General features: G+C 39.5%; 1 protein-coding gene across 1 annotated transcript in view; it reads left to right on the top strand.

The window, feature by feature from the left end:
- Positions 1–19,639, top strand: part of SCEL (sciellin) — a 66,157-nt gene extending 46,518 nt beyond the window's left edge. The window contains 9 exon segments of the mRNA XM_042458425.1: positions 904–966; positions 1,954–2,013; positions 2,648–2,707; positions 7,639–7,725; positions 8,680–8,748; positions 12,104–12,178; positions 14,409–14,517; positions 16,818–16,920; positions 17,874–19,639. Coding sequence (XP_042314359.1) covers positions 904–966; positions 1,954–2,013; positions 2,648–2,707; positions 7,639–7,725; positions 8,680–8,748; positions 12,104–12,178; positions 14,409–14,517; positions 16,818–16,920; positions 17,874–17,890 — 643 coding nt within the window. The 3' untranslated portion in view covers positions 17,891–19,639.
- Positions 19,640–27,244: the final 7,605 nt, after the last annotated feature.

Below are 27,244 nucleotides of genomic sequence, written 5' to 3'. Positions count from 1 at the left end.
TTTTAAAAAAAAGTGTCTTCCATTTGAAAATTTTGTCCTACATTTGTCCTGTTTATATATTTAATTTTTTAAAAAATTATTTAATTATTTATTTTTTGGCTTCGGCCCCCCCAGTTGTCTGAGGGACAGCAACCCGGCCCCCGGCTCAAAAAGGTTGCCTACCCCTGTGTTAAACCAACCCCAGAACATTCAGTCTCAATCACTCCCAAGGGTAATTCCCCTTCATTATGTCCCTTTCCACCCCTAAAAAGTCACAGGAGGGAGGTAACTTGACTGCGAAATATATGAAAGCTCCAGCAGCTCCCTCTTGCATATTCCTCAGTCATATGTCATTGCCCATATCTTAAAGGTTGTCTTCTAGTGTAAAATGCCTGTGGAGGAAGGGTAATACAAACATATTATAATACATAATACAAACATAATATAATACAAGACTTCCTGTTTACATCAGCTAGTATCAAGCTAATCATACTTTGTGAAGTCAAAGGCTTTCACGGCTGGAATCCATAGTTTTTTGTGGGGTTTTCAGCCTATGTGACCATGCTCTGGAAGAGTTTATTCCTGACATTTTGCCAGCATCTGTGGTTGGCATCTTCAGAGAATGCCAGCTACAGATGCTGGCAAAACATTAGGAATAAACTCTTCCAGAACACATCCACATAGCCTGAAGACCCCACAAAAAAGAATCATACTTTCTTTCTGAAATTTTCTTTAGTGAATAATGAAATAAGTAAAAATAGACATATACATTCTCTAGCTTCAATTATTAAGATTATGAGTGGTTTGTTTGCGTTGAATATGATAAATAAAGTTTATAAAATAAGAATATGAAATTCCTAATTCTAGCTACCTAATCTCAGGAATATATGTGTACTTCTTTCCATTGGTTTTGCTTCATTTCAGAAGAAGCCAAGATCAAGAAAAATCCATCCAAGACAAACCCAACATTAATAAACATGACCAGAGGTAAGTCTCAGAAATCTGTTTTTCTTCATATATTTTAAAGGATGAAGCTGTGAGAAAGGCTCAATCACAGTAAGAATGATATGAAATTCTGGGTTTATTCTAGCAGTGCTCCTTTGCTTTACTGGACCCAATAGTCCAGCTAGATTGGGAAACCTTGGACCTATGTGTTCCTTTCTCTGCTGATTTTCTGTACCGAACATAGAATGCCACACCAGAACTGAGGGTGTGTGTGTGTGCGCCTTCAAGTTACCTGACAACTTATGGTGACCCCATGAATTTTTCATAGGATTTTCTTAGGGAAGAAACATTCAGAGGGGATTTTTCTAGTTCCTTCTTCTGAAATATAGTCTACAGCACCTGGTATTCATTGGCAGTCTCCCATCCAAATATGGTCAGCTCTCTGTATCCACGGATTTGTTATCCACAGATTTAAGCATCCACAGATTGAATTTTTTAAAAATATAAATTTCAAAAAGCAAACCTTGATTTTCCCATTTTTTTAATTTGGATACCATTTTACTATGCCATTCTATTTAATTAGACTTGAGCAGCCATGGATTTTGGTATCCATGAGGTATCCTGGAAACCAACTCCAGCGGATACCAAGCGCTGTCCTAACCAGCCCTGACCCTGCTTAGCTGCCAGGATCAGATAGGATCTGATGCCTTCAATGTGATTAGGCCTCATAAACCCAGAAATAACGTGCATTACTATAAATATGGTATCTTTCTGTCTTTTTGGAGTACTATAGTCCAAGCAAAGATTTCTGCTACAATAAATAAACTTACAGATAATGCAAATAAGACAAAGCAACTGGTGTTCCAGTTCCTGTTCATTGTGCTTTTTTTTACACAAGCAAAGTTATATTTGTTTTAGGAGGGTGAGCCTTTGTGATGCTAGGAAATAGAAGTGGGCTCCTTTCTCCCCAGTTTACCAAAAAGGTAATGTATGCTGACAGTAAACTTCGTTTTTATTTCAACTTTGAAGACACCAAGACCCGGATGATGTCATCCAAGTGAATCGTGCACCTAACGGATATGGCAAGGGGTGAGTCTGGTAATCAAGTCACACATCTCTACTACAATTTAATGTAGCTATAAAAACAATGTAACTTATATTGCCTCTTCCTGACAATTTTTGTTGTTATTGTGTGTCTTCAAGAGAGACACTAATGGAAACCCTAAGGTGAAACTATCATGGGTTTTCTTGGCAAGATTTGTTCAAAGAGGGTTTGGCATTGCTTTCCTCTGAGGCTGAGAGAGTGTGACTTGCTCAAGGGTACCCAGTGGGTTTCCATGGTCAAGCAGGAATTCTAGAGTTCTAGTCTGACACAGAAATCATTATACCTTACTGGTATCCAGCTTCTTAGGACACATGTATCATTTAAACATAATATCTCCAAAGTGACCCGAAGCAGTTTTATTTTGGCCTGTATGTTCAGGCCTATTATTTCCTTTATAGTCAGGTCATAGAATGCCAGCCTAATTGGTAAGCATCCCTCTTCCCAGCCATTTTGTCTCACCACTTACCAAAGAGGAAGAATATCTTCCCACAAACCTCCCACAAATCTCTTTGGGCTAGTCTTTGCAGCCAGTGTTGTGTTTGTACAACACTCCCAGAAGATACAGTCCAGTGGTGAAAATCTCAGTAGTGAGCCACAAATGTTTCTGTTGCTTTTCAGTTCCCATGACCCACACACTGCAGAGAAAAATATGCATCCCTACAATTACAGAAATTGCTGGTGAGAAATGTTGGCAACATCTGTGGAAATCCATGGCTATACAAAATGTTTTTCACAAAAATGTTTCCCAGGCTAATGTTCTGAAAGAACATTGGGCAGAGAAAAAATTAATTGCGTGAGCCTTCTCCTTATAGTGTATTTGTTATAATGATAACATGTGTAGATGTGAGTTTACTTAGTCAAAAGTGCCCCAAAATACCCTGGTCTTCATTAGACATTCTTTGCACTGAGATAATAGCCAGGATGCTAGCCATTCTAGCTGAAGGATTCTGGTAGCTGTGGTCCAAAAAGTAATTTCCCCCTTAGAATAGCCACATGTGTCTGGTTCATGTATACCCTCCCACTGTTTCCTCCCACTTCCATCTTGCAAAGAATGTAACAATGGAGCTGGACTGGACTGTAAGTACTTGTACAATGCATGACTTTCAGGTCCCATCTAGAGTCTAACAGGAAATAACAGACCTTGGAGTCAGGGAGATCCCATGAGCAGAGAAGAGTGGCTCATTTGTTCCATTCTTCACATTATAGCCAAGGCTAATTGGGATGGCTGTGTGGCATCTACATTATCTCCTGTGTTTGTTATTTTATGTTTCTCTTCTTGAAATTTTTCTTAGACCAGTCATGTAGCTGTTTTTTTTTTGTGCTACAGCTGCTGTGGCAGCAATAGATTCTTGAACTTATTAACCAAAGTATTAATCTAAGGTTGCTTTGTTGTTGTTGTATGCCTTCAAGTTGTTTCTGACTTATTGCCATCCAAAGGCAAACCCATCATGGGGGTTTCTGGGGCTGAGAGTGTGTGCCTCACCACTTAATGGGCTTCCATGGCTGAGTAGGGAATCAAAAACCCTGATCTCCAGAGTTGTAGTCCAATGCTCAAACCACTACATCATGCTGGCTCTCAAAGTTGCTTTTACACCACACCATTATAGCCCTTTGATACAATTTGAAACTGTCAAGGCTTCATCCTAAGGAACCTGGGATTTTTACTCCCATGTAGTAGTTAGTTCCAGTGCCTCTTCAAACTACAGAGCCCAGAATTTTTAAAGCTCGCAGCCCTGGCCATTAAAGTATGATAGTTGTATGGCCTGAAAGGGCCACATAGGGAGTGAAAAGAGACCTTATGATGAAACCCCAAAGGAATGAACTATAGGAAGGTGGAGGGTTGTAGGAGCAAAAGTTCAGCACATCTGAAGGGCACCAGGTTGGGGAAGATTGCACTAAGGAATGGTCAAAACAATATTAAGGTGGAGACTGTTAACAGGATTTTCCAGTTGTAAGACTATATCTGCATATGTGCTGGAAAGCCACAAACATGTTTAGTACAGAAACATGTGGGATCTCCACTCAGTGCCTAAGTCACCTTTTCTGACTGTGCTGCTAACAACAGCTGGTGTGATGGGTCTGATATTTGCTTCAGAAATTCCCAAAGACGGGTGAGAATATCCATTAGTTTCCTGCTTTTGCTGTCATTGCTTTGTTCCATTCGTTTCTTTGCCTATTGCTTTGGTTCATTATTTTAAATGTGTTGATATCTTTTATATTATATTTCCATCTCATGAGTACTTTCTTTGGCCTCATTCCCACTACCTTTTAAATTAGATCATGAATCGGTTTGAACTGGTTCAAATGACCCTGGTTCTCACTTAATCCAAGAGGGGGGCCATACGTTAGACCAATTTAACCTGTGTCTTTTTAACTCTGATTTTTCCCGCTTCTTTTTTGATAAATTGAATCTGCGCAAGTGTGAACCACACGCAGATCAGAATTGGTTCAAATTTCCCCTTTGGCCAGCTGAAACTGAATCATTTTGAATAGATTCATTTGTGAATGGGAACCACAAGTGGATTATTTTGGATGGAAAATGTGACCAGGGCAAATGTAGTGGGGGAAAATGTGATTGGGGCAAATGTAGTGGGAACCACGCTCTGCTGTCAAATCGATCCATAGATTCGAATCACACACCAATTTATCTGTAAGTGGGAATGAGGCCTTTATTGTATTGGTCTCACCACAGTTCTATCCTGCCTTTGTTTTAAGGAGCTGAAAGCAGTATATTATAGGGTATATTGGCTGCAACGGGGGTGTGCAAAGCATGGCCCTCCGGATGTTGGATTGCAACTCCCAGCTTCCCTCGCCATTGGCCAGGCCAGCTAAAACTGCTAGGGCTTACAGTACAGTAACATATTGGGTGTTGCTCCTCTCTGGACTGGAGTCTTCGACCAGGACTTGGGAGATGTAGGTTTAAGCTGCTACTGAGTGGGAATAGATGAATTGCGGTCAGTCATCCTGATTCATACTCACCTACCTGTTACATAGTTGTTGTAAGGACCACATTGGGAGGAGCAGAACCATGCATGTTACCTTTATTGTGTGAAAGTTGTGATAAAATATAGGCAATAGAAGAAAGAGGTTTGTTGTTTTTTTCCAATTTGACCTTCACTTCAGAAGAGAATGGGTGCTAACACACACTAAGTTCCACATTGGCTTTGTGGGGATTGGCTGATGTGAACTGCTATCATTAACAAGGAAGCCTTCAGAGACACCTATCTTTGTACAACTGGGCCCAGCATATATTACATGGAGCTGCTGAAAATGTATTTCACTCCAAATCCTCCCTGGGTTGTATTAATTGCACTAAAGTTTAATTCTGTCTGATTATAAGTATGCTTTAAGAATAAGAAAATTATAGGATTTATTCCATTGCTGTAGCCATGTTGTTATTCTCAAAGTTACTTTTTGGGCTACAACTCCAGAATCCCCTGCCCAGTATGGTCAGTGTTCATGCTGATTCAGTAATTCTGGGAATTGTAGTCCAGAGAAGAGGCTTTTCTGAGTTCTGTACTGAAGATGTATTTAAAGACAGAGCACATTAAATATTTGATGTTTCAAGAAATGCTCTTAAGCCATGGTACACTAAAAACAAAGTACTTTGTTTGAGATATACTGCCTATGTTCCTTTCCTTGCAGTTCCAGAAAGCATCCCTGCTGTTGCAGAGAGATTTGCCAGGCAAGATGCTTAGCATTTTCCCAGTGCCAATTACTTGAGCCAGCCAAAGAGAGACTGAAACACTGCAGAATAGATGCTGGCATTAGAGTTCTTCAAAAAGCTTAGTTTCGATCATGTCACTCAATGATGATCATCAAATCTTGTGAAAAATTTAATACCTTTAAATCTTGGAAGAATAATATTTTACTAGAATTATTAGTTGTTATGTAACTTAAGATAATACTTTGTACTTAACATACAAATACCTCCGAACTTCTGATTACTTCTTGGTAACTGACAAGGCCTTGATTGATCACCTTTTATCAGTCATTCTTCTGTGTCAAACTCCCTTGCATTTCTTCTGAGGATGATAGTAACTTCTAGTCTGACATTCTCTTTTTTTTCTGTTTGTTTCTCTCACGGGGAAAGAATCTAGATGACCTCATTACTGTGGATAACACTGTACAGAAAAACAAGACATTTTAAAAATTCCATTCCTGCTTCTCTTTACAAACCTGCTTGAAGTTATGTGTTGTGTCAGTTAAAACTATACCCCCTTTATGTCTGCAGGAGGCACATGTTTGGTCCTGTATGCAAAGCCATCCTTGTTTATTTCTGTGCAGCATTAACACCTCAGTGGAAGATAGGTTTGATAAGAGTTTCTTTCCTTCATAGAAACAAATGGGTGCCTGGAAGTATTTCCCATTACAGGTATAGCAGTCATGGAGCTCTAGATTTGGGAAATCATTCTCAGAGTCAGGAAATTAATGTTTTGGGTTGTCATGCTAGCATATTCTCCTTCTTTTACAGAAACCAAGAACTGGACGATCTCCTAGTAATAAAATTCCCTATTGTGGATCAAAATAAAACAAATACTGTAATAAGTCTTATATATCTAATTTCTTACAGCCACCCTGAGATTAGCTGGCAGAAGAGCATTTCTACCAACAGAAGAGGTTTTCTGCTGGCAGAAGAGGCTTGTGCCTAATATCTGCAGCTGAACTATCTTTAAGTTAGGGTTATACTAAGGAAAGGGAATAATAATAATAATAATAATAATAATAATAATAATAATAATAATAATAATAATAATAGTTTATTTATATTTCCTGCCTCTCCCAAGGTTCAAGGCAGGATTGCATCAGTAAAAATGATACAATAATACAAAATATGATCAATAAAACACTAATACTGAATTAACCAACATTCCTATTAGTTCTCTAAAATAACAATTCATCAATAGCCAACAATCATAGTCAGGAGTGGAGCAATCCTCATAACCTTTTATATGGAGTATGGAATAAACTTGGTTTAACTCAGTCATGCCTAAATTAAACTGTACTTGTGTAGGATTATGATGCTTATAACCTGGAGCACATCTAATTAACAAAGAGCCCCCAGCTCCAGTCGCCATCCCTCCATCTCTCCTTGCCTGTTCCCACCCTCCCCTGCCTAGTTTCCCTGGTTCTACTAGACCCATTAGGCTGTTAGCTGTTTTAAAAGAATGAGTTCTTTGCTGGAACATTTGCAGCAGTAAAATTTCTTTGACTTCAGAGTCACCTCAAAGAAGAGTAGGACTGCAGCCAAGGCTTGTATGTGAAGAATGGGCTCTGTTCTTTGCTCTCGGAGCAACCTCATCACAGTTGATTGGAGGAACAGTAGAGGGGCCTTGTTCAGGCTACACGTTTTGCATATAAAATAGGGGTAGGCACTGAGTCCCATTCATTGAGCAGAACCTTTAAAGGTTTGGCACAAAAACAGCAGACATTCAGGATAAAGGCAAAATAGCCAGCACGATGGCTGGAGACAAATACCTTCTTTTTGCAAAATTTCCCAGAGAAGATTTTCTTCATTCCCTTTTAGTATTCCTCCTCCCCATTTCTGTGACATTAAAAGGCAGATAGAATGAAAGTGTAAAAACTTACTCAAGCTTTTCCCTCTATAGGGCACCCGAACAAGGCTACAACACTTCCAACATTCCTGCTAAGCAGTCTGATGCAGACCATTTATACCAGGTCACAAGAGGCTCCAGGTACAGTATTTGTAAATCACTGCATGTACTGTTTGCTTTGTTGTTGCTGTTGTCCCATTTGCAAAATGCTATCACTGGTATAAACATTCTCCAAACGAGGCTTGTTTCAGCTTTAAAGGCATTCAGTCTTCTTGGACCTGCCAGCTCTTTGTGTATCCATGAGTTTTAATATGCCCATGGCATTTCTTGCCTGTCAGTGTCCCCATTCATTTCCATGAAGAGAACAGATCGGCATGTACAAAGGGATTCATATACAAAGGTGCCTCCTCTTTCCAAAACAGGGTGGGCAACATGTGGGCCTCCAAAATAGGTAGATCCCAGTTCCCATCAACCCTAGCCAGGGTACTCCATGGTGAGGGATGATGAGAGTAGTAGTTCATCAACATGGGTAGGGCTGAATGTTCCTCTCCCCCTGTTTAAAACAGTGGGGTACTTGGATGTACTGGGGTTACAAAAAAGGTATGTGCAGTTTTGAATGCTCCCACTGGGTAACCTTGGGCAAGTCACATGCTCTCAGCCCCAGGGGAAGGTAATGGCAAGCTTCCTCTGAAAAAATCTTCCCAAAGAAATCATATGATAAGGTTACCATAAGTCAGAAATTTCCTGAAGGCACGCAACGACAACAATCATTTCCATCCTCCTACAACTTTGGGCCAGATGAGAAATGGAGTCCAAAAACAAATATAGGGTAAGATATAGAAGAGAAACAGTGGATCCTAAGGGACCATCTGTGAGTTGTGTTAAGTTGCCATTTGATGAGCATCCTTCTGTTTCCAACCATCATTTCAAAAACAAGCATCCAGCATTTCAAAAATGCAAGCAAGACTGAGGCCTCAAAGGACAGCCAATGAAACCTAGAATATGTTATTGTACTTTGATATTGCCTCTTTTTGATTTTTTTTCTATATTTATTTTTAGAGAATGAAGTTCTCTACATTTTTGTGTGTATTTCAGCTATAATGCCTCAAGCAGTCATTCACGTCCAAAGGACACTATTGTGTACACAAGAACGTATGAGAATAGGTACCAGAAAAATATGCATCATATTTTTCCCCACTTCTTTCCTTGTATACTAATTTGATAATAATAATAATAATAATAATAATAATAATAATAATAATAATAACAACAACAACAACAACAACAACTGTTTAAGCACAATTTGCTTAAATGTATACACAATGTTATTTTTCAGCTATGGCATGCCTAATCCAAAAGTTCTGGTTTCTTGCATGTATAATAATAACACAGCATCATCACAAAATGTCTAGAGCTTTATGACATCCTGGAATAAAATATGAATGCTAAAAGCAAGCAGAAAAGATGAGAGAGAAATGACTGGAAGAGGAGATCGATATTTACAGTCTCCAGCCTCACTTGTAGCATCCAGCTAAGCTTGCTTAAGCTCACTGATCCCAATGGGCTTAGCATGCATAATGCTGCCCTGGGTTGTGACCCAGGTGTATTTAAAGTGTATGTGTGGGGGAGTATGTGGGAAGGAGTATTTGTGAAGAAATAGTGAGATTAATAACTTCAATGTCCTTGAGCTGGTGAATCCACTCTGAATTTTTGTTCAGACTTCAAAGATGCTAACCCAGCAGCTGAACCCATTTTAGAGGAAGACTTCAGTACCCTGAATAGTTCCTTTAAAGTTTGGACTACAATTCGGTGTCAGTGCACCATTCCACCGACACTGGAGCCACAAAACTCCACTGGCACAACATAGTAGAAGTTGGTTAAGATGTAAATATTATACAACTCAATATAACCGAAGGCCAAATTAAGTGTTTTACAGACACGTGTAAAAATGTATATGGAGCTCTGTGATGGTATGGAGTGGGCAAAGAAGCACTTGGGTTACCAGTTTGAGTAAGGAAAGGATAGAAAAGAAAGGGATAAAATGCTTTCTTTCTACACTCATTGCTTCTGTGATTTCAGCCATGTGCAATCACTGGAAATGTGCTCCTGCCCAGTATGTGATCCCAAGAGATCAAAAGACAAAAGATTTGTATGCTCAGATGTTTGGCCAAATAAGAGTATCATTTATTTAAGATTTCATAATTCAGAAACTCATGGAATGTATGAAGACAAAATTCAGTGTATCTAGATTAGACCTAAACATATTCTAACATGTTAAGTGCCGCTTTTGGGAGCAGGATCTATGCAATCTATGGTAGGGACTGGACCATCTACATCAACATATATTCATATGAAAAAGCATCTGTCTGGCATGATCTCCATTGTGACTATTACAAAATGTACTACAAGATCATAAGAAGAGCTATGGTGGGCCAGACCAAAGGCCTCTCTAATCCAATGCAATGCCAGTTGAATTGCTTATGGGAAGCCTAGGAGCCAGACATGAGTAAAATCCACCCTCCATTTCACATTCCTCAGACAAGGAATATACAGAGTCTCACTGCCTCTGATATTAGAGGTGATATATAGCTATAGTAGTTATTGATAATGCCAACTCCCATCAATGTATCTAATACCCATTTAAAGCCATTTGAATCAGTAGTCCTAACTATACCTAGTGGGACTAAATTCCATAGTTTATCTAGATACTGTGTGAAAAATTACTTCCTTTCATCAGTCCTGATTCTCCTTATTAGTTTCAGTCCTAAGCATAAAAGAAGGGGAAAAAGCTTTCCCCTTCTTTCTTGACTTTATTCATAATTTTATACGCCTCCATCATGTCTTTTCTTATTCCCCTTTGTTCTAAACTACAGGCCAAAATATTGTAACCTTTCCTCATAGAGGATAAGTCCTTTGAACATATAGGTTGCCCTTTCTGACCTCTTTCTAGCTCTGCAACTCCCTTTTTAAGGTGCGATACAAGAACAGGGTACAAGACTGTAGATGTGTCACCTGAGGGATTTGTATAAGGCCAATAACATATTGCAAATTTTATTTCTTATTCCATTTTAAATTATGCCTTACATGGAATTTGCCTTTAAAAAAAAAAGAGTACAACCACCACAACAAGCTGGCCAGTTGTTCCCCATTCATATGCTATCAGTGTATGTGACCCAACAATCCTCACTTTGCACTTATACTGAATCTCATTTGCCATTTTACTGGCCATTCTACAAGTCTGAAGAGATCCTTTCACAGCTCTTCACAATCGTTATATGTTCTTACCAGCCTAAATAATTTATCATCATCAACAAACTTAGCCACCTCAGAACTCACCCATAACTCCAGATGTGACATGCTGTGGTTAGGTATAAAATGCTGCAGTCATAAATATGTTTATTGTCAGCAAATTCCATCTGCTGCCAGCAAGACTGCCAGATAAAGACATTTAAGAGTAAGTAACAATGGCCTGATATAGCTAAAACTGGACATCAGATTGTGTATCAAGATATTTTTGGCGTATATTTTGGAAGAAGAAAATAATTCTTCCTGTATTAGAGAAGGGAAGCTGGGGCACAGAATTATGAAAATGAGACTTTATTCATGCATTGCTGTCCAGTTGGATCTTTCCCAGACAGGTTGCCATGTCAGTTTTGTTTCAGCCAAAGCAACAAAATCTTAGGGAACTTTGAAAACCAACCCATGTATTATGGCGTAAACTTTCTGCATGCCATTTCTGTCTAACACACTTTTTACAATCCCCCTCAGGCCATATGTATCTCTTCCAGTAAATCACAATAATGCTTCATGCATCTGATGAAGTGGACTTCAGCCCAGGGAAACCTATGGCATGATAACATTTTTAGCCTTTCAAAGGTGCCAGAAGCCTTTCAAAAGTGCCCTTTTTCCAGTTTGGTTTTCATCTTCTGTCTTTTCACAAGTATTTATATGACAACACTAATATTTTAAAAAAAAATATTGCTGGGCTTGTGTTAACCCCCTTTTGAGCCTGTAAGAGATACCCAAAGAAATAATATACAGTACTAGTGAAATATAAAAATAATACATGCTCCTATTTTCTCTTCCCATTTTGAACCTTATTTCTGTCTGTACCATGCTGAATGTTTTTCGTGTGTGACATCTTAACATTATTGTGTGTTCCATGGTTATTTCAGAAAATACTGTGTGTGTAAGAGATATATCTCCTATCCTCTGGGCACAATCCTCATTCTCTCCAACCTCCACTGAAAGCTGTCTAAAATGCTATTTATAAACAAGGCTTTCTTTGCCTTTCTTACCACGTAAAACCTAACTCTTTCCTTGCCCCACACTGTTCTCTTAACTTTTGTCTTTTTAAGAAGAGCTTCTTCTCATACGTCTGTGCATTTCTGCAATCTGCCCCTGGGTTTGTGTGGATAGCTTTGATGTTGACTGATGATAGGCTTCCTTTGCTAGAGTGCAAATGTGAAAAAGTAAAAAAGTATTGTTAGTCATTTGACATGTGTTCATTCCACTGCAGCCAATTTCTCCATGATGCTTATGAAGACACCATCCCTGGAAAATCAATTAAAACTGTTTATTCTACTTCTGATAGGTAGGTATCTCCTATCTGTCCCTGTCTCTATCTCTCTTTATCTATATCTACAGTGAGTAAGAGAAGTAGAAATCTGATTACTGTAGTGTAACCTCCAACATTTCACAAATGAAAACCAGGACCCATATGGCCAAGCAACATCAGAAAGGGTCAAGATTCCAAAAAATATTAATATGGAAGAACAGACAATCTAGGAAAGGATGCAGTTTTTCACTTTTGCTTGGGCTTACTGAGAACGGCAATTTTCTGCCCTTCCTCTCCTTTCCCCTTGCTGAGTTCATTGATTGCTTTTGAACTCTGATTGTAGCAACAATAAAGGAGGGAAGTGAGATATAGAAACTGGGATATGTTAAAAGCAGTTGAAAAAGTGGGATGAAAGAGGATTACTGTAATTGGAACAGTCCTTGCCAAATCTAGACAGCTGGAGAGAAAGTGCAAGAAAGCCAAATATGAAGAGGTATTTTGACAATTTTCCCCCTTACCTCATCCCACAAGTTATTTACACTTTAAAGAAACAATACCTTAAGACTGTTCCCAGGGATGTAGCTAAAGGTGGAAGGCAAAACCAGAGCATTATCCCTCAAGTAGAAATTCAGCCTCTCCAAAGAAATATTCCTCCAGTCCTCAAATGCTTAGCATTGCAGTGACTTCGAACTTCAATAGAAGATTTAGTAATATTGTTTAGGCATCTGAAGAAAAAGTGGAGGGAAAGTTATCTAGGAAATGCAAATACAGCAGATATCTGACTTCTAGATGTGAATGATTTTCAGTGTCTCACTCTTTGTGATGCAAGACATTTGGGAACTGAAGGAAAATATAAGGGACAGAATTTTTATTTGGGAGATAATACCCTCATTTTACCCTCACATAGCCACACCACTGACTGTTCCCATTTAAAAACATAAACAGATCTCACATGATTTTTCTAGAGTTTATTATTTATTTCATTGATTTATATCCTGCTTCTCTCCTTGTACAAGACCCCAGGAGGCCTTGCACATTTTAAAAAATATTTAAATTGTTTAAAAATAAATTACACAGAAGTTGAAAAAGCATTATATAACAATGCAGTTAAAAACAAGATTAAAATGATATGAAACCACTGATCACAGTTTAAAAAGAATTTTAAAAAGAATTTAAAAAATCCAACCCTACAACAAATGCTTTATTTTACATAGATTTTAACTAAATGTTTGCCTAATTTAAAAGGCCTTAGCCTGCTGGAGAAAGGAAAGGAAAGAGACTGCCATCCTTTGCCTGTGGGAGGGAATCTGCAATCTGAAAGCAGTCACTGAGAAGGCCCTCTCCTGGGTCCTCACTAAATTTGCCTGTGATGGTGGCGGGACCTAGAGAAAGCCTCCCCCTGAAGATCCTAAAACCTAAGCAGGCTCATATGCTCATATGGCTCTGCAAAGGTTCCGACACTCTGCCTTAGGATGCACATTGTCTACACAATTGACAACCACCCTTCAACATGAGGTTTGTTCTGTCAGAAGGACAAACCTTATCTTTATTGTGCCAGGAATGGACACAAGCTAAGATCTTGAATCAGGAGACTTCTGTGTGTCACATAGCTATGTCTCTGCAGCTACATATTTCAATGCTGTCCCCAAATACACACCTTATAAGCAGTGCAGCCCCTCCAACACAGAGAGGATGAGCAGAGACATGTCCAACTATTTCCCTGTGGCTGGACATGCTGTAGCAGGCATCTGCAGAAACCTCCTGCAAACTGTCTGTAGGGGTTTTAGGTTGATGAGTGGTTGGAACAGAATTCTGGCCTACATAATGACCATAAAAGTGAATTATGATGGTGTAACTATCATAATCCACTGACAGAATGCCAGCCATAGTTTTATTCACACTTTGGCCACTTAATACATGGGAACTGCCCAAGTTCTTTTTTGGACAACAACTCCCACAATTCCCCAACTAGAGTTGGCCATACTGGCAGGAGTTGAAGTTGTAGTCCAATAAAGGGACCTTTATAAAGCTCTGACTAGAAGTGAGTTTTGTACCTCACACTCATTTTGATGGTGGCTTGCTTAGGAGAATTTCCAGGGCCTTCAGAGAATTCAGTCTTGGCATCTCTGTAAGGCTTGAGCGATGGCAAGAGGTTAATAGTGTCATGCAGGAATGGGAGTGTGAGTATGTTGTGCCCATCTACACAGCCCCTGTGCTCCTTACCTTCTGTTGTATAATAAACTCAATTAAACATTTTGCTGTGTAGAGCCATTATTGAAAAAGAAATGTGCACCTACTGTCGAAAGCCCTTGGCCATGGATACCAAGATGATTCTGGATGCCTTGCAGATTTGCTGTCATGCATCTTGCTTCAAGGTAGGAACACTTTACTGACAGTCACAAAAGGTGCAATGATTGTGTTATTGGAACTGTGAACCCTATTGGCATGTAAAATAAATACATAAAGCTTTTTGAAACCGTGTATTTTATGTGCAATAAGTCAGACCTGTCACAAAATGTTGCAGTGTAGAATGCTCCTGTTCAGGGTTTCAGCTACCTACCTTGGACTTTTCCAAGATGTACCATTCTATTTCTGCTCCTTACTTTCTTTTTTATGTCTCACATAATATTAAGTCAGTATCCCATGCTTACTGAGCAAGATTAGGTCTCTTTGGACTATTTAGGTCTCTCTGGCCAAACTTTAATTATGTGTCTGGAGATGTTGGGATTACCTAAGGCCTGCTGATACATCTTTCATCTACTGTTCTTCTACTGCAGTACAGTTGTAGATAGTCAGATGATCTAACTCAGTATAAGGTATCTTGAAACATAACTAAATCATTTTGGCTGGAATCCTCTGTGGCAGTTACAAATGTGTAACTTAGAGTTAAATACTCAAAATTGTTACATATTCTGAAAGTCACTCAGTTCCTACTTGCCAGGCAGCAGCCACTGTGATTAATAGGGATCTGACAGATGTTCCCACCCTCACTCATGCAAGATATTTTCACTGTGAGGAGGAATTGCATCTAGGACCACACTTTCACCTGTCACAAGAGAGATTCCTCAGAGAAAGGAGTGGAAATGGCAGTCAGCTGCTTCTGGAGAAGCAGGGGAACAGACCTTCATTGATCGCAGTGGTTGCTTCACTGTAAATGGGGCTGGGGAGGGGAGAGAGAATTGAGTTGAAATTCACTGCACAGCATTATAACTATGGGGCTGTGCAGACCAGCATCTTTGGCTGGCCTGGAGGTGGAGTTGGGGTGTGGCATCTACACATCACACACCCCGACTCTGCCTCCAGGCCAGCGTAACACCATGCACTGCACCACATGATGTGCAGCATCACTGCACTCCTCTGGCGCTGTGACTACCTGAGATAGCACCAAAGGAGTGTGGAAAAGCCATGCACCAACAGCTATGGTGCCCTTTCCAGGGTGCAAAAAGGAGCCGCTTTTAATCATGCGTGCAGTTACCGCAGCCCTGATTTGTCGCAGATAGAGGCGGCTGCAGGCCACCCCTTAGGGGCAGTCAGCACAGCTCTTATCATGCTTATGCAAACATAAATCCCATACAGTATTCTGGCCCATGTTTTTAAAACAAAGCTGAGGGGTTTTTTTGGCTACAGTGCTTCTGAATCATAGTTTTTGTGATGTACCCATTGCTGTGGGATTCTGTATTATAATAAAATATTTGGTTTTAGGTTTTAAACAGGTAGACTCTAAAACTATTCTTACTCTCTCATTGAATTTGTACAGACAAAATTGGTACCTCTCCAAAACTGCTCTTCTCCTGTTTTCTTCAAATTTGCTGAGAAACAATCTCATTTAAGTTTTTAATACACACTAAGTCTGGAATCCTGTTGGTTAGCCTCATGTAGACCTATGGAATCAATTGTTCCATAGTTTTGCTCTAATTAGGACTAACAATAGGTTTTAGGCTTAAGGTGTATAGCTTTCCTCCCATTTTTCTAACTAAACATTATCAGTTTTCAAACTGCACATTTTTTCCAAATTGAATATCTGGCATATTCAGATTTTAAAATATCATGTAGCCCCTACCTAAGATCATTGGGCAGTTACTTCTGTTTAAAGAAGACAGGACTGTTCTAGATGGACAAATAATTTGACCTGGTAGAAGGTATCTTACTCCCTTAGAATCCATGTAAGATGAAATACAGTACTGACATGCAGGGAGAATGAAAAGAACATGGAGATATGGTCTTCAACTCATGGTAACCATTATAGAACATAGCAGCAGCACTGCTGGAATCCAATGAAATCCATTGATAGGACTGCTTCCCTCAGGAATTGGAGGGAGAATTATCTTCTTTCTCCACTACAACTTCTTACCCACCTCTAAATGTACTCTGGGGTGCCTGGGAAGTCCTCCTGAGATGGTTCTGTACCACCCTTGAGGCGTGAAGCAGAATGGATAAGAGGAGAAAGTTGTATTGAGCTGGTTCTACAGTGCCAGAACATTGCCCGATTGTGGTGATGGTAGTGTTGATGGAGAATTCAGTGCAGGGGAAAAAAAAAAGCCCTGATACTAAATTTATTGGCATCTTACGCCTACATAGTACCTTCTGTGTTTTATATATTATCATAACACATGTATAGTCATAACATATGATTAACTTTCATAAGCTAAGTCTTATATTTTTTGTCTATTTCAAGTGTGAAGTCTGCCAAGCACCTTTGGAAAACCTGAAGGCAGGAGACAGCATTTGGATTTACAGGAATACAGTGCATTGCACCCCATGCTACTCTAAAGTGAAAGGTAAACTTGTACTGAAGTCACCTTGTAGGTTATGTTACTCCTAGGGCCGGGGAGGCAAAGAGCTTGTTGTGTCTAAATGTTCCCCGAGGCACCACTGTGCACTTCCAGCTCATGACCTTTTAGTGAAGTTGGTGAATGTTGACTTCCAAGATAAATTTCTTCTATGATTAAAAAGGGATGTGCACTGACTGGGTGAGTTGGTAATTTCTTCCTTTCAGTCTTCTTAATTTAAATAATTTTGATAATTTATTTTATAATATCTTCATTTGTATTTAGTTAATTGGATTTAGTTATCAGATTTCCACCCCCACTCTGACTTCAAGCTTATGTTCTAGAAACTTGGATTTCTGTCAAACCTCACCATTGCTTTGGTGGCAGAGGAAAAAAAAGTTGCAGCCCTCAAATTGGCTATAAGGGACCCAAATTCTAGCAAGGGTCCTGTCACCCCAAGGCTTTTTGCTGGGGAGTAGGTTTTTCTTTCCTATCAGATGAATGTAAGGTTACAGAACTGAAGCAAAATAATTTTCAATGTTAGAAAAACAAATTAGAGATTTGGATGAAATAAATTTTAATTCAGAATTAGATCATTCTAATTAATTTTAATGTATATTTCTTAAACCTAATTAAAATTAAATGGAGCTCTTTGAGCTTTATATTTTCTCTTTGGATTTTTAAAAAAGTAAATTATATATCTTCCACTAAATGTCCATAATTGTAGTGAGTGCTATAGTAGCAGTCTCATTAAGATTATGTCAACATTCATTGGTGTATCTCTGAGTTTCTGAATATTCACTATATTTGTACGAAATTAACAATGTTCACATTTCCAACATTTATTTTAGATTGGATATATAATTTTTTTAAAAAAATCAAAGACTATCTTATTTATTTAAGACATTTTCAAATATTCTTCACATTATTGTTTCTAATATATATTTTCTTTCTATCTACAGCATCATGGGCTTATTAATCATTATTGGCATCAGATCAAGTTATTGGCATCAGATCAAGCTACACATGCATGTTATCTTGGAAAGTCATAGCAGTTTCTAAAAAGAGTGATTGGAGTATTCTAACAGTTGCCACAAACAGGAGACACAGATGATAAAGAGAACAAATGTCACAAGCCTACAAGATACCTGTAATAGCAGCAAGAAGTGTCTATAGCTGCAATCCTATGTGCATTTACCTAGGATTAATTCCAATTAAACCCAGAGGAGTATGCTTCTGAGTAAACATACATAGAATTATACTATAAATGTACCATTTGGAGCTACCTAATTTGGTCTTGACTAAATATGTATTTTGTTTTCATATTCAAGAATAGTTCACACATGCATCTTTATAACTGAATGAATTGTATGTGTGAATGCATCACCACAAATATAATTTAATTTTAGCGCAGGTATAGTGGCTTCAATCCCAAATGGTGCTTTAAATCCTTCATCTTAGTGTGAGTATAGTGGTGTCAGTCCTCAGTTGTGCTTCAAGTTCTCTAGAAGTCAATGGATAAAAGTCATTATGGCTGATTGTAGAGCAAGTAACGTTTTCTGGATTGCAGCCAGTGTTTTTCTTTAGATTGGGGCCAATGCCACACTGAAGTCTCAAGGAAAGGGGAAAAAAGCAATAGCCAGGCCAAAGCATCAAAATCTAAAGATTTTTTTGTGTAACTACTGGCCTTCCTCAAGGATGACTTATGGACTGGTAACGGATTGTGGGTGGAATCAGAGCTCTGTCTTTGATGGTCATACTGACTGAAGCTTTCTGGGCACTGTAGTATCCAAAGTAACTTTTACACATTCTGGACAGGGTGGTACACAAGATGTAAAAGCTGGTGTCAGTGTAAGAAAGGGAGTTGGCTATGGGGACTGTGTGTCTTGAAACTGGCACTCATCTGGACATACTGATATATAATTCTTCAGCTTGTGAATATTAGCAACCTCTTTATTAAAACGTCTGACCAGACCCAATGATCCTGCAAGCACTTAGCCTCCTGTATGTTAATGCTAAATATTCAGCAATGAGGACCCTATTGTAATTGTGTTATATATTTTTAAACTGATGGTTTTACAGTTGTACTATAGAGTTACAAACCTTAATCTGTGTGTGTATGTGTGTTTGTATGTGAGTGTGCACTCACACACACATGTTCCCATGCATATATTCCTTTCCTTACTCTAAGAATATGCAAACAACTTAGGACAACTGGTGGTAAGAAGTATAGAGAAACAGCATGTTGCTTGAAATGAGCCCATTACAAACTATTAGTTATAATGCTGACTTGTTTCAACAAACCATACTTGTTAAGATTTTGGTAGAACGAGCAACTGTGCTCCATACAAAAAATGAAGCAAAAGCTTCTCATTTCTTTTCAGCCATGGCACAGGAGGAATAGATTTGAGGAAGATGTATCTCAGTTCTATCATAATAAACTATGGTTTGTCATGACATCTGAATGCAGGCGTTAAAATTTCAGTTTTGGTGTAGAATACATTGTATATACTCTCATATACAATCAACAGTCCTAAACATAATTCGGATAGAAATAGTGTTTCACTGACCTAGCGTGTGATGTGGGATGGGGTGGCAGAGCACAGAGTGTAAAAATGCTCACGCCGTCTAGTATTTTATTTGCTGCTTGTATTCTTATTCTGTTAATGTTGCTTCAAACTGATTTTTGCCATTCCAGAATCATTGCAATAAAGAACTGATCAAGTGTGACAATGGAGGGAAAATATTTAAAAGCTTGTTTACAATAGATTACTAACAAGTGTTTATGTGTTCTTTTAAGAGGCTGGGGTGGATTTGGGGTGAGGTGGGGGGTAAGAAATTGAAAGATGGCTCCAAAAGGATAGGCTGAGAATAACTGATGGGAACTTTCCTTACTAAATTACCACACACACAATGGTATTCTTGCCGCAATTGTGTTAGTTAATGAAAATGGAAACATACTGTACCAGTTGGAGCAGCCTTTATCACACATCTCCAAAATCATGTAACGGGCTGTTGCTGTGATCACACTCTCTTCCATGCTCCCCTTTAACACTGCGTTCCTGCACTGTGCCCTACCCAAGTTGGGTCTTATTTTATTTTATTTTTACTTTTTAACACAATTCCAGAATTATGCTAATGTGATTTAAGGAAAAGAAAAATACAAAAATGTAAATGAAGTCTAGATGCTTGGAAATAGCAAGGGGGGTGGGGAACGGGTAGAAGAGACTATGATATCACATGATTGCCATTATGGGAAATGCCATGGCACCTGGGGACTAGTGGGACTGCATCATGATTTGGAGCTTATTGACAGATTTCTCCCCTCAGTGAAAAGGAATGCCCTAACCGTGCTTTAGAGACACAGCAGCTACATGTTGGAGGCAACATTTTGCTAAAGGTATAGCAAAGGGATTGTACAATTTTAATTTGTAAGCCGCCCCGGTTGTCTTGACAGAGAGGCTGGAAATAAATAAATCAATTATTTTATTTTCCAATTGTAATTCCGCTTTAAAAGCAATGTGCCAATCTCCTTATATTAACAGTTAGCATCAGACTCACCAAGCTATATGCAGACCATTAAGTGCATCTTTTGGCCTATCAGTGCCTCCTTGTGAAGGTCCCCACAGCTGCCTTTCAGACTTGCAGTTGCTCCTCAGAACTACCTACATTTCTGGACATCTTAAGACTTCTTCACATGTTAATCCCACAACTAGAGAGGCTGGAGGGCTGCTTATTCCATCCTTGAGCTCACATGCTTTTTTGGCCCTGCATCTGGTGTCTACATTTAAGGTGTGGATACTGACTATGGAGAAACTGTGGGCAAACCTTTGGAGCTGCACACTTCCATGCAAACTTGAACTATGCCCAAATGGGGTTCTAGTTTGCCTGGAAACCGATGCACATAAACTTCTATGCTCTATCTGTGAATGCCGGGGATGGAACCAGGAGTTTTCCTTGAAGAAGGGGGGGAACTGGTGGCATGGCTCCTTCTGCATTTGACAGCATAAGAAGGGGTCTTGTTCTACTATGTGTTTGACCAGCTTTGTTCTAGAAAGGTAGCTTATTTTTACCAGCTTAATATACTTTGCTGGAACATTGCTGGATGGAGTAACAAACAGCAAGACCACTCCTTTATACATTTCATAACCAAGGCGGATATTCTCCTTTTCCAAGGTAGCTTATTTTAATGTATAAAATATTTATGATGTTTAACATTATTAAGATTCCCTAATGAATGTCTTTAATGAATAATTTAATAAGTATCCCTAATGAATATATTTTAATTATATATAAATAATTAAAAAGTACAGCCCCATATAAAAATATTGCAACGTATCCATTGGATATGTATATTACCTAAGTCGATAGAAGGACTAGCTGGAAAAAAAAAGCACAATGTTAGTGTCAAAAATAGGGGCCCCATACAGGCCAAAATAAAGCTGCTTCAGGCCACTTTGGAGGTATGCTATTTAAATTTATTAAATGATGCATTCATCCTAAGAGTATGGAAACCAGGCCAAAGCCACAATCCAGTCCTAAGGACTGGAGCGCAGCTTTGATGCAGCTTAAGACGCATGCATCATTTAAACAGCATATCTCCAAAGTGGCCTGAAGCACCTTTATTTGACTTGTCTTTCTGGGGCCAGGGTTTGACTCAGTCCATGTTCTTATATGCAATTTTTACCAGCTTATTGTAGTTTCTGAACATTTAAAAGTGAAATCAATCTGTATGCAATTCAGTGAAGCATGATCCTCTCCATATAACTGAGTACTGGATTTAGCTTGGTGGGAAGTCTAAGGAGGACACAATTTAAGATATCTGCTGTGACCTGAGCTCTGGTGTGTTGACTTACCCTAGCCTCAACTCTGACTCACAATATTAAAAGCAGACAACAGTGTAGGGCTGCTTCATGCTATTCCCTCTCAACAGAGCTCCCAACTTCCATTAAATTAACTGTGAGCTACACACTAGCATTGGTGTATACATTTCCCTTAGTCAAACATATGGAATCGATGGCATGCAGGGTAGTTGTAAGCTATATTTTCAACTTCGGTTCAACCTGGAAGAGGGGTCTAATGCCACTATACAACATTGCATGATCATTGTAAACTGATCTGAAGTTTTTAGTGTAAAGTGCATTACAATGTTGGCATCATCCACTCCGCAGCCACAGCTCCTTCCAACCTTCAGTTTGGTAAAAATGAATAGCATTTCCTTTGGAACTTAAAATAGTGAGGCTGAGGGTTCTTTAAAAAAACATTTAGCACAATTTAACTGAATTAAAGCAGGAACTAACATCTATTGCCACTACATTTCTGGTTTTGCTAGTAAGAATAATAAGTGAATGTAGGTTATGACGGATCCATTATTTCCACCAGGCAAGGAAAAAATGTGGACTCCTTCACCCTATGAGTTGTTCAGAAATTAAAAATGTCACGAAGCATCTGCTGTGTCTGTTTTAATTCACTATCATCCAGACAATAAATGGGCCATGACTTTTTTGCCACTAAAACAGAGCAAGGCATGATCAACAAGGACATGTTCATGTGTTCACTTGTTCATCCTTGCTGAACAGCTGCGGCATTTGCAGTGTGTGTTTTCTTGCTCTTATTGTAGCTTGTCTAAAGAGTGAACCAAGAAAGAAAGGATGCGGCTGTGGATCCTAAAATGTGTCATAAAAAGGGAAGGGACAGTGATGCTCAGTCTCATATTCCTATTTTTTTTAAAAATAAATCAATATTGACTTTTTAAAGAATACTCCAAAAAAATTTGTGTTTTTTTAAAATCTGTTTTGCATATCATTACAGCTAAGTGTTTCATTTCCCTTTGATGACTCCTTTATAGAAACAGCCAAAGGACTAGTGCGCTGGCAGCTGTTTTAATGAATGGCTTGTCTTCAATAATGCATTAATTTAACTGCATTGAGGAATGCTTTCATAAATTATAGGGATATTGGTGAGTCATCAAATCCATTTTCCCAGCCACAGAATAAAACCACTTTTTCATTTGACAAATCAGGGAGTAGTATCAAAAGCAAGGGGGGAAAAGTAGAACTCCTAAGGAGGTGATTTTCCTCAATCTCTCCTCTATTTATGCCTCCAGATTTTAGGAGGGAAGGTTGGGTGGAGAAAGAGGATGAGTCTAAACATTGTAAGCATGTGGAGCATCTTTCTGCATTGATTAACCCTCAATTTTTTAAGTTGCTGTTGGTGACAAGATTTTGTCTATCTGCCAGCCTCTCTGTCTCTCTTACTCTATCTCACAAGATAGAGTAGCACATAATAAAATAAGTGTAAAGCAATTTGAAATTGCTGAAATAATTTAAAACAGTAAGGGATAAGGTAAACCATATAAAAGCATATTCATCATCATTGTCATCAGAATTCACTCGGATACTCAAGAACACATAAGCTCCATAGTTACATAGTTATGCAGTGACTCCCCAGTCCAACAACTGCCCCCCTCAATCCGCACTTACAGTGAAACAGCTACTGTGATTGACGGAGGTGTGTTCCCCTGTCAATCGAGAAGCAATTGACTGATGGTTCACCCACCCACCCATGAGTGCTCTCCTGTGTTGCAGAATTGTAGTTTGTTGTGGTGTCCAAGATCTCTGACAGAGAAAGCTAAATTTCTCACAAAATCACAATTCTCAGAATTCCATAGCATTGAGCCATGATAGCTAAAGTGATGCCAACTGGATTATTCCTGTATTGCAGATGCAGCACCTGTCACAATTACCCGCCCGCCCGCCCTGTATTGGAGATCACTCTCACAAGAGAGATGGGACTATCAGAGAGATGCTTCATGAGCAACAGAGCAATGGACCCCCGTATATTTCAGTAGTTGCTGCCCAGTGAGTGGGGATTGGGGGATGATCACAAACCCTAAGTGTCCTCCAAATTAGGTGTTATCTAGGGATTCTGAACACCAAATACAATAGTCATGAATGAGTATAACTCTAAGTTATGTAGCAATACCAATAGCAAGTAAATTTCTATACCACTTATCAGTGCTCTTGAGTGCTCTCTAAGTGGTTTACAAAGTTTAAGCTAATTGCCCCCAACAATCTGGGTACTCATTTTAGCAACCTCAGAAGGATGCAAGCCTGAGTTGACCCTGAGCCCCTGGCTGCTATTGAACTTGCAACCTTATGGTTTGTGAGTGAGTGGCTACAGTACAGACATTTAACTACTGCGCCACCAGGGTTCATGTACTCATAACTTAATTAGTGAATGTTAGGCACCATCTTTATTTATATCCCACCTTTCCCCCCAAGCTTGGCCTCGAAACAAATTACAATTTAAAACATGTACAGTGTACCTAAACACATACATACACAAATCAAAATGGAATTAAACTACTCACAATAGTAAAAACAACTTAAACATAAAATAGAAATAATAAGAAGCAGTTAGAATAATAAAATCATAGGACTGGAAGGAATTGCAAAGCCACTTACAGGTGAAACAGATCGCCCTGAAAGAGTGGCTTGCCACCACCCCTTTGAGCACCAGATCGAGGCCATGGCTACCGCAGCCCATGGTGCTGATTTGGCATTTTTCTGGGCCAAAAAGAAGCGTCAAAATGCCTGGGGGAAAAGGCACCCTTCCCACCATGGTGTGTGGTGTGTGAATGCCATGCCAAAAGAGTGCCGTGGTCAGGTGGGTGGTGTGACACTGACATTAGTGTGGTGTTGGGGCGTGTGTCATCTAAATGCCACACCCCCATGCCATTTTGATGCTGGCACTTACTGCCAGTCTGTACAGCCTCCTAGTCCAGCCCCTTCCCATGCAGGATTACACAACTAAAGCACTCAAAAGATGGCTATCCTGATTCTGTTTAAATACCTCCAAAGAGGGATAGACTACTAGCCTCTGAAGTAGTCTATTCCAATGTCAAATAGCTCTTACAGACAAGTTTTTCCTAATATTTAGAAGGAACCTCTTTTGGTGCCAGTCCCTGGCACATTGAGGGAGGGGAATTTCTGGTCCCCCACATCAGACATATTGATAAACACATAACTTTTAAAAACAGTACAAATAAAACCCTCTTAAAAGCCCTCCTTTTTAAAAACGTCAGTTCTAAAATCCTGATTTTTTTTTTTTAACAGTTTCCATTCGCCAGCAGAAGGATAGTGTGGAGAGGCCATTGTGGCCTCCCTGGGAATAGAGAGCCAGAGCTAAGGTGCAGCCACCAAGCAGGACTTTCCCATGTCCCCACCAGCCATGCCTGTGAAGGTGATGAGACTGAGAGAAGGACCTCTCCTGAAGATCTCAGGGCTCAGGCAGGCTCCTACTCAGAGATACAATTTGTCAGTTAGCCAAATAGGGGTTTATAGCTCAGAATCAGCACACTGAATTGTGCTTGGAAACAGACTGGCAGCCAGTGGGGGGGTTTGGAGCCGGGAAATTGCATGCCCCTGCAGCCTGTCCCAGTGAACAGTCTGGTTGCAGCTCTTTGTGCCAGATGAAATTTCTAAAGACTTTTCAAAGGTAGTCCCATGGAAAGCATGTTATAGTAATCCAAACAGAGGATAAGCAAGGCATATGTCACCATGGCCAGATCACTTCCAGGAATGGGGCAGTTGGTGCACTATCTATACATGTGTAAAAGCACAACAGAAACTTGGACATCCAGGTTTCATTGACACATGGCTTCAGCATAAGCTTGAAGACGCATATAGTGCGTCTGCATAAAATGCGAGTGCACTGTATAACCACATCCGGCCCAGGCTGAATACCTCTTCACTTGATCTGCCTTGTTACTGATCAGGAGCACTTCTGTCTTCTTTGAATTAATCACCAATATATTTGCCTTCCTCCAGTGCATTACTGATGCCAGACACTGTTTCAAATCCAAAACAGCTTCCTTGGAGTTAGATGAGAAGGAGAAGCAGTGCTGGTTTTCATCAGCATATTGGTGGCACCACATCCCAAACCTCTGCATGTTTTCTTTCAACAATTTCACATGGAAGTTGAATCATGTGGGGGGACAGAACAGAGCCCTGAAGGACTCTATCAGTCAGAAGCCAAGGAGTCAAGCAGGAATCCAGAAGCAACACTTTTTGGACTCACCCTGCAGGAAGGAGCAGATAAACAGCACTCTATCAGCTGGAGGTAACTTAGAATAGCTTTGATACTCCCCTTCAACTCTCAACTTTCTATGGTTGGGGAGGGAGTCTGAGCAGCTCTTCCAGCACATATCTGGTGGTGCATCTACACTGTAGAAATAATGCAGATGGACACTACTTTAGGTGTTGTAGCTCCATCCTATGGAATCCTGTGGTGTGTAGTTTTACAAGGCCTTTAGCCTTCTCTACCAAAATGTGATGGTGCCTCACAAAGCCATGGCAGTTAAAGTTGTGTCAAACTGCATTATTTCTACAGTGTAGATGCACCCTTGGCCTCTTTCTGTGGAGCCATGCAGTCTCAAATGGCTTTGTGATGGAATAACTTGCAACAAACACATTTCTAATGCTGAAAGGGGCTTCTTTTACATGTGTTGCAATGAATGAGAGCAGCGACCTGGAAAATGATCTTGAGCTGAACAGAAGAAATATGAAATTGCAGAAAGCCTTGGGGCTCCCTAGTATATCTGAAGACACATGTGGAAGAAATAATACACAGAAGCAACCAAAATATAGTACACAATGCAACAGTAATCACTAGAATGAGTTTTACCAAGTGTTGGAAAAACAACTTTCCCAACTAAGCGAGATATGAGTGTTGAGGGAAAGTTGACTTTTTATGATAAATATGAACAGCATTAAGAAAAGGAGGATTTATCATTGTGTGGTTCAGAGATACCATTTCATAGCTGTGTTCAGCTTATGTTCTGATAACCCTGATAACCCTGTTTAGCGTTAAAATTTCAGGGTTGGTTCCAAAGTTAGTTATAGAGTTCTGATGCTGTGTAATTTTAGTGGAGTCTCATTTGGTATGATTAAGTTTGGATCAACCTTTAACTTATAACTTCCTTCACTAGGAAGAAACTACACTGATTTCAATGGCACTTTCTTTTGAGCAGATAGGATTGCAACATTGTTGTTGTGTGCCTTCAAGTCTATCCAACTTCTGGGGACCCTGTCCAACATCTGGTGACAGGGTTTTCTCAGAAGGATTTATTCAGAGAGGGTTTGATTTTTTTTGCCTTCTTCTGAGGCAGAGAGAGTGACTTTGTCCAACGGCAGGCAGTGGGTCTCCACGGCTGAGTGGGGATATGAACCCTGGTTTCCAGAGTAATAGTCCAATGCTCAAAACTGCTACACCACACTGGCTCTTTATAGGCCATCATGTTGGCTGGTTTCCCTGTATTCTCAGTGTCTGC

The sequence above is a fragment of the Sceloporus undulatus genome, chromosome 3, assembly GCF_019175285.1.
Source record: "Sceloporus undulatus isolate JIND9_A2432 ecotype Alabama chromosome 3, SceUnd_v1.1, whole genome shotgun sequence".
NCBI classification, from domain to species: Eukaryota; Metazoa; Chordata; class Lepidosauria; order Squamata; family Phrynosomatidae; genus Sceloporus; species Sceloporus undulatus.
Note: the sequence above shows the minus strand (reverse complement) of the source record. Positions and strands in the feature narration are given on the sequence as shown.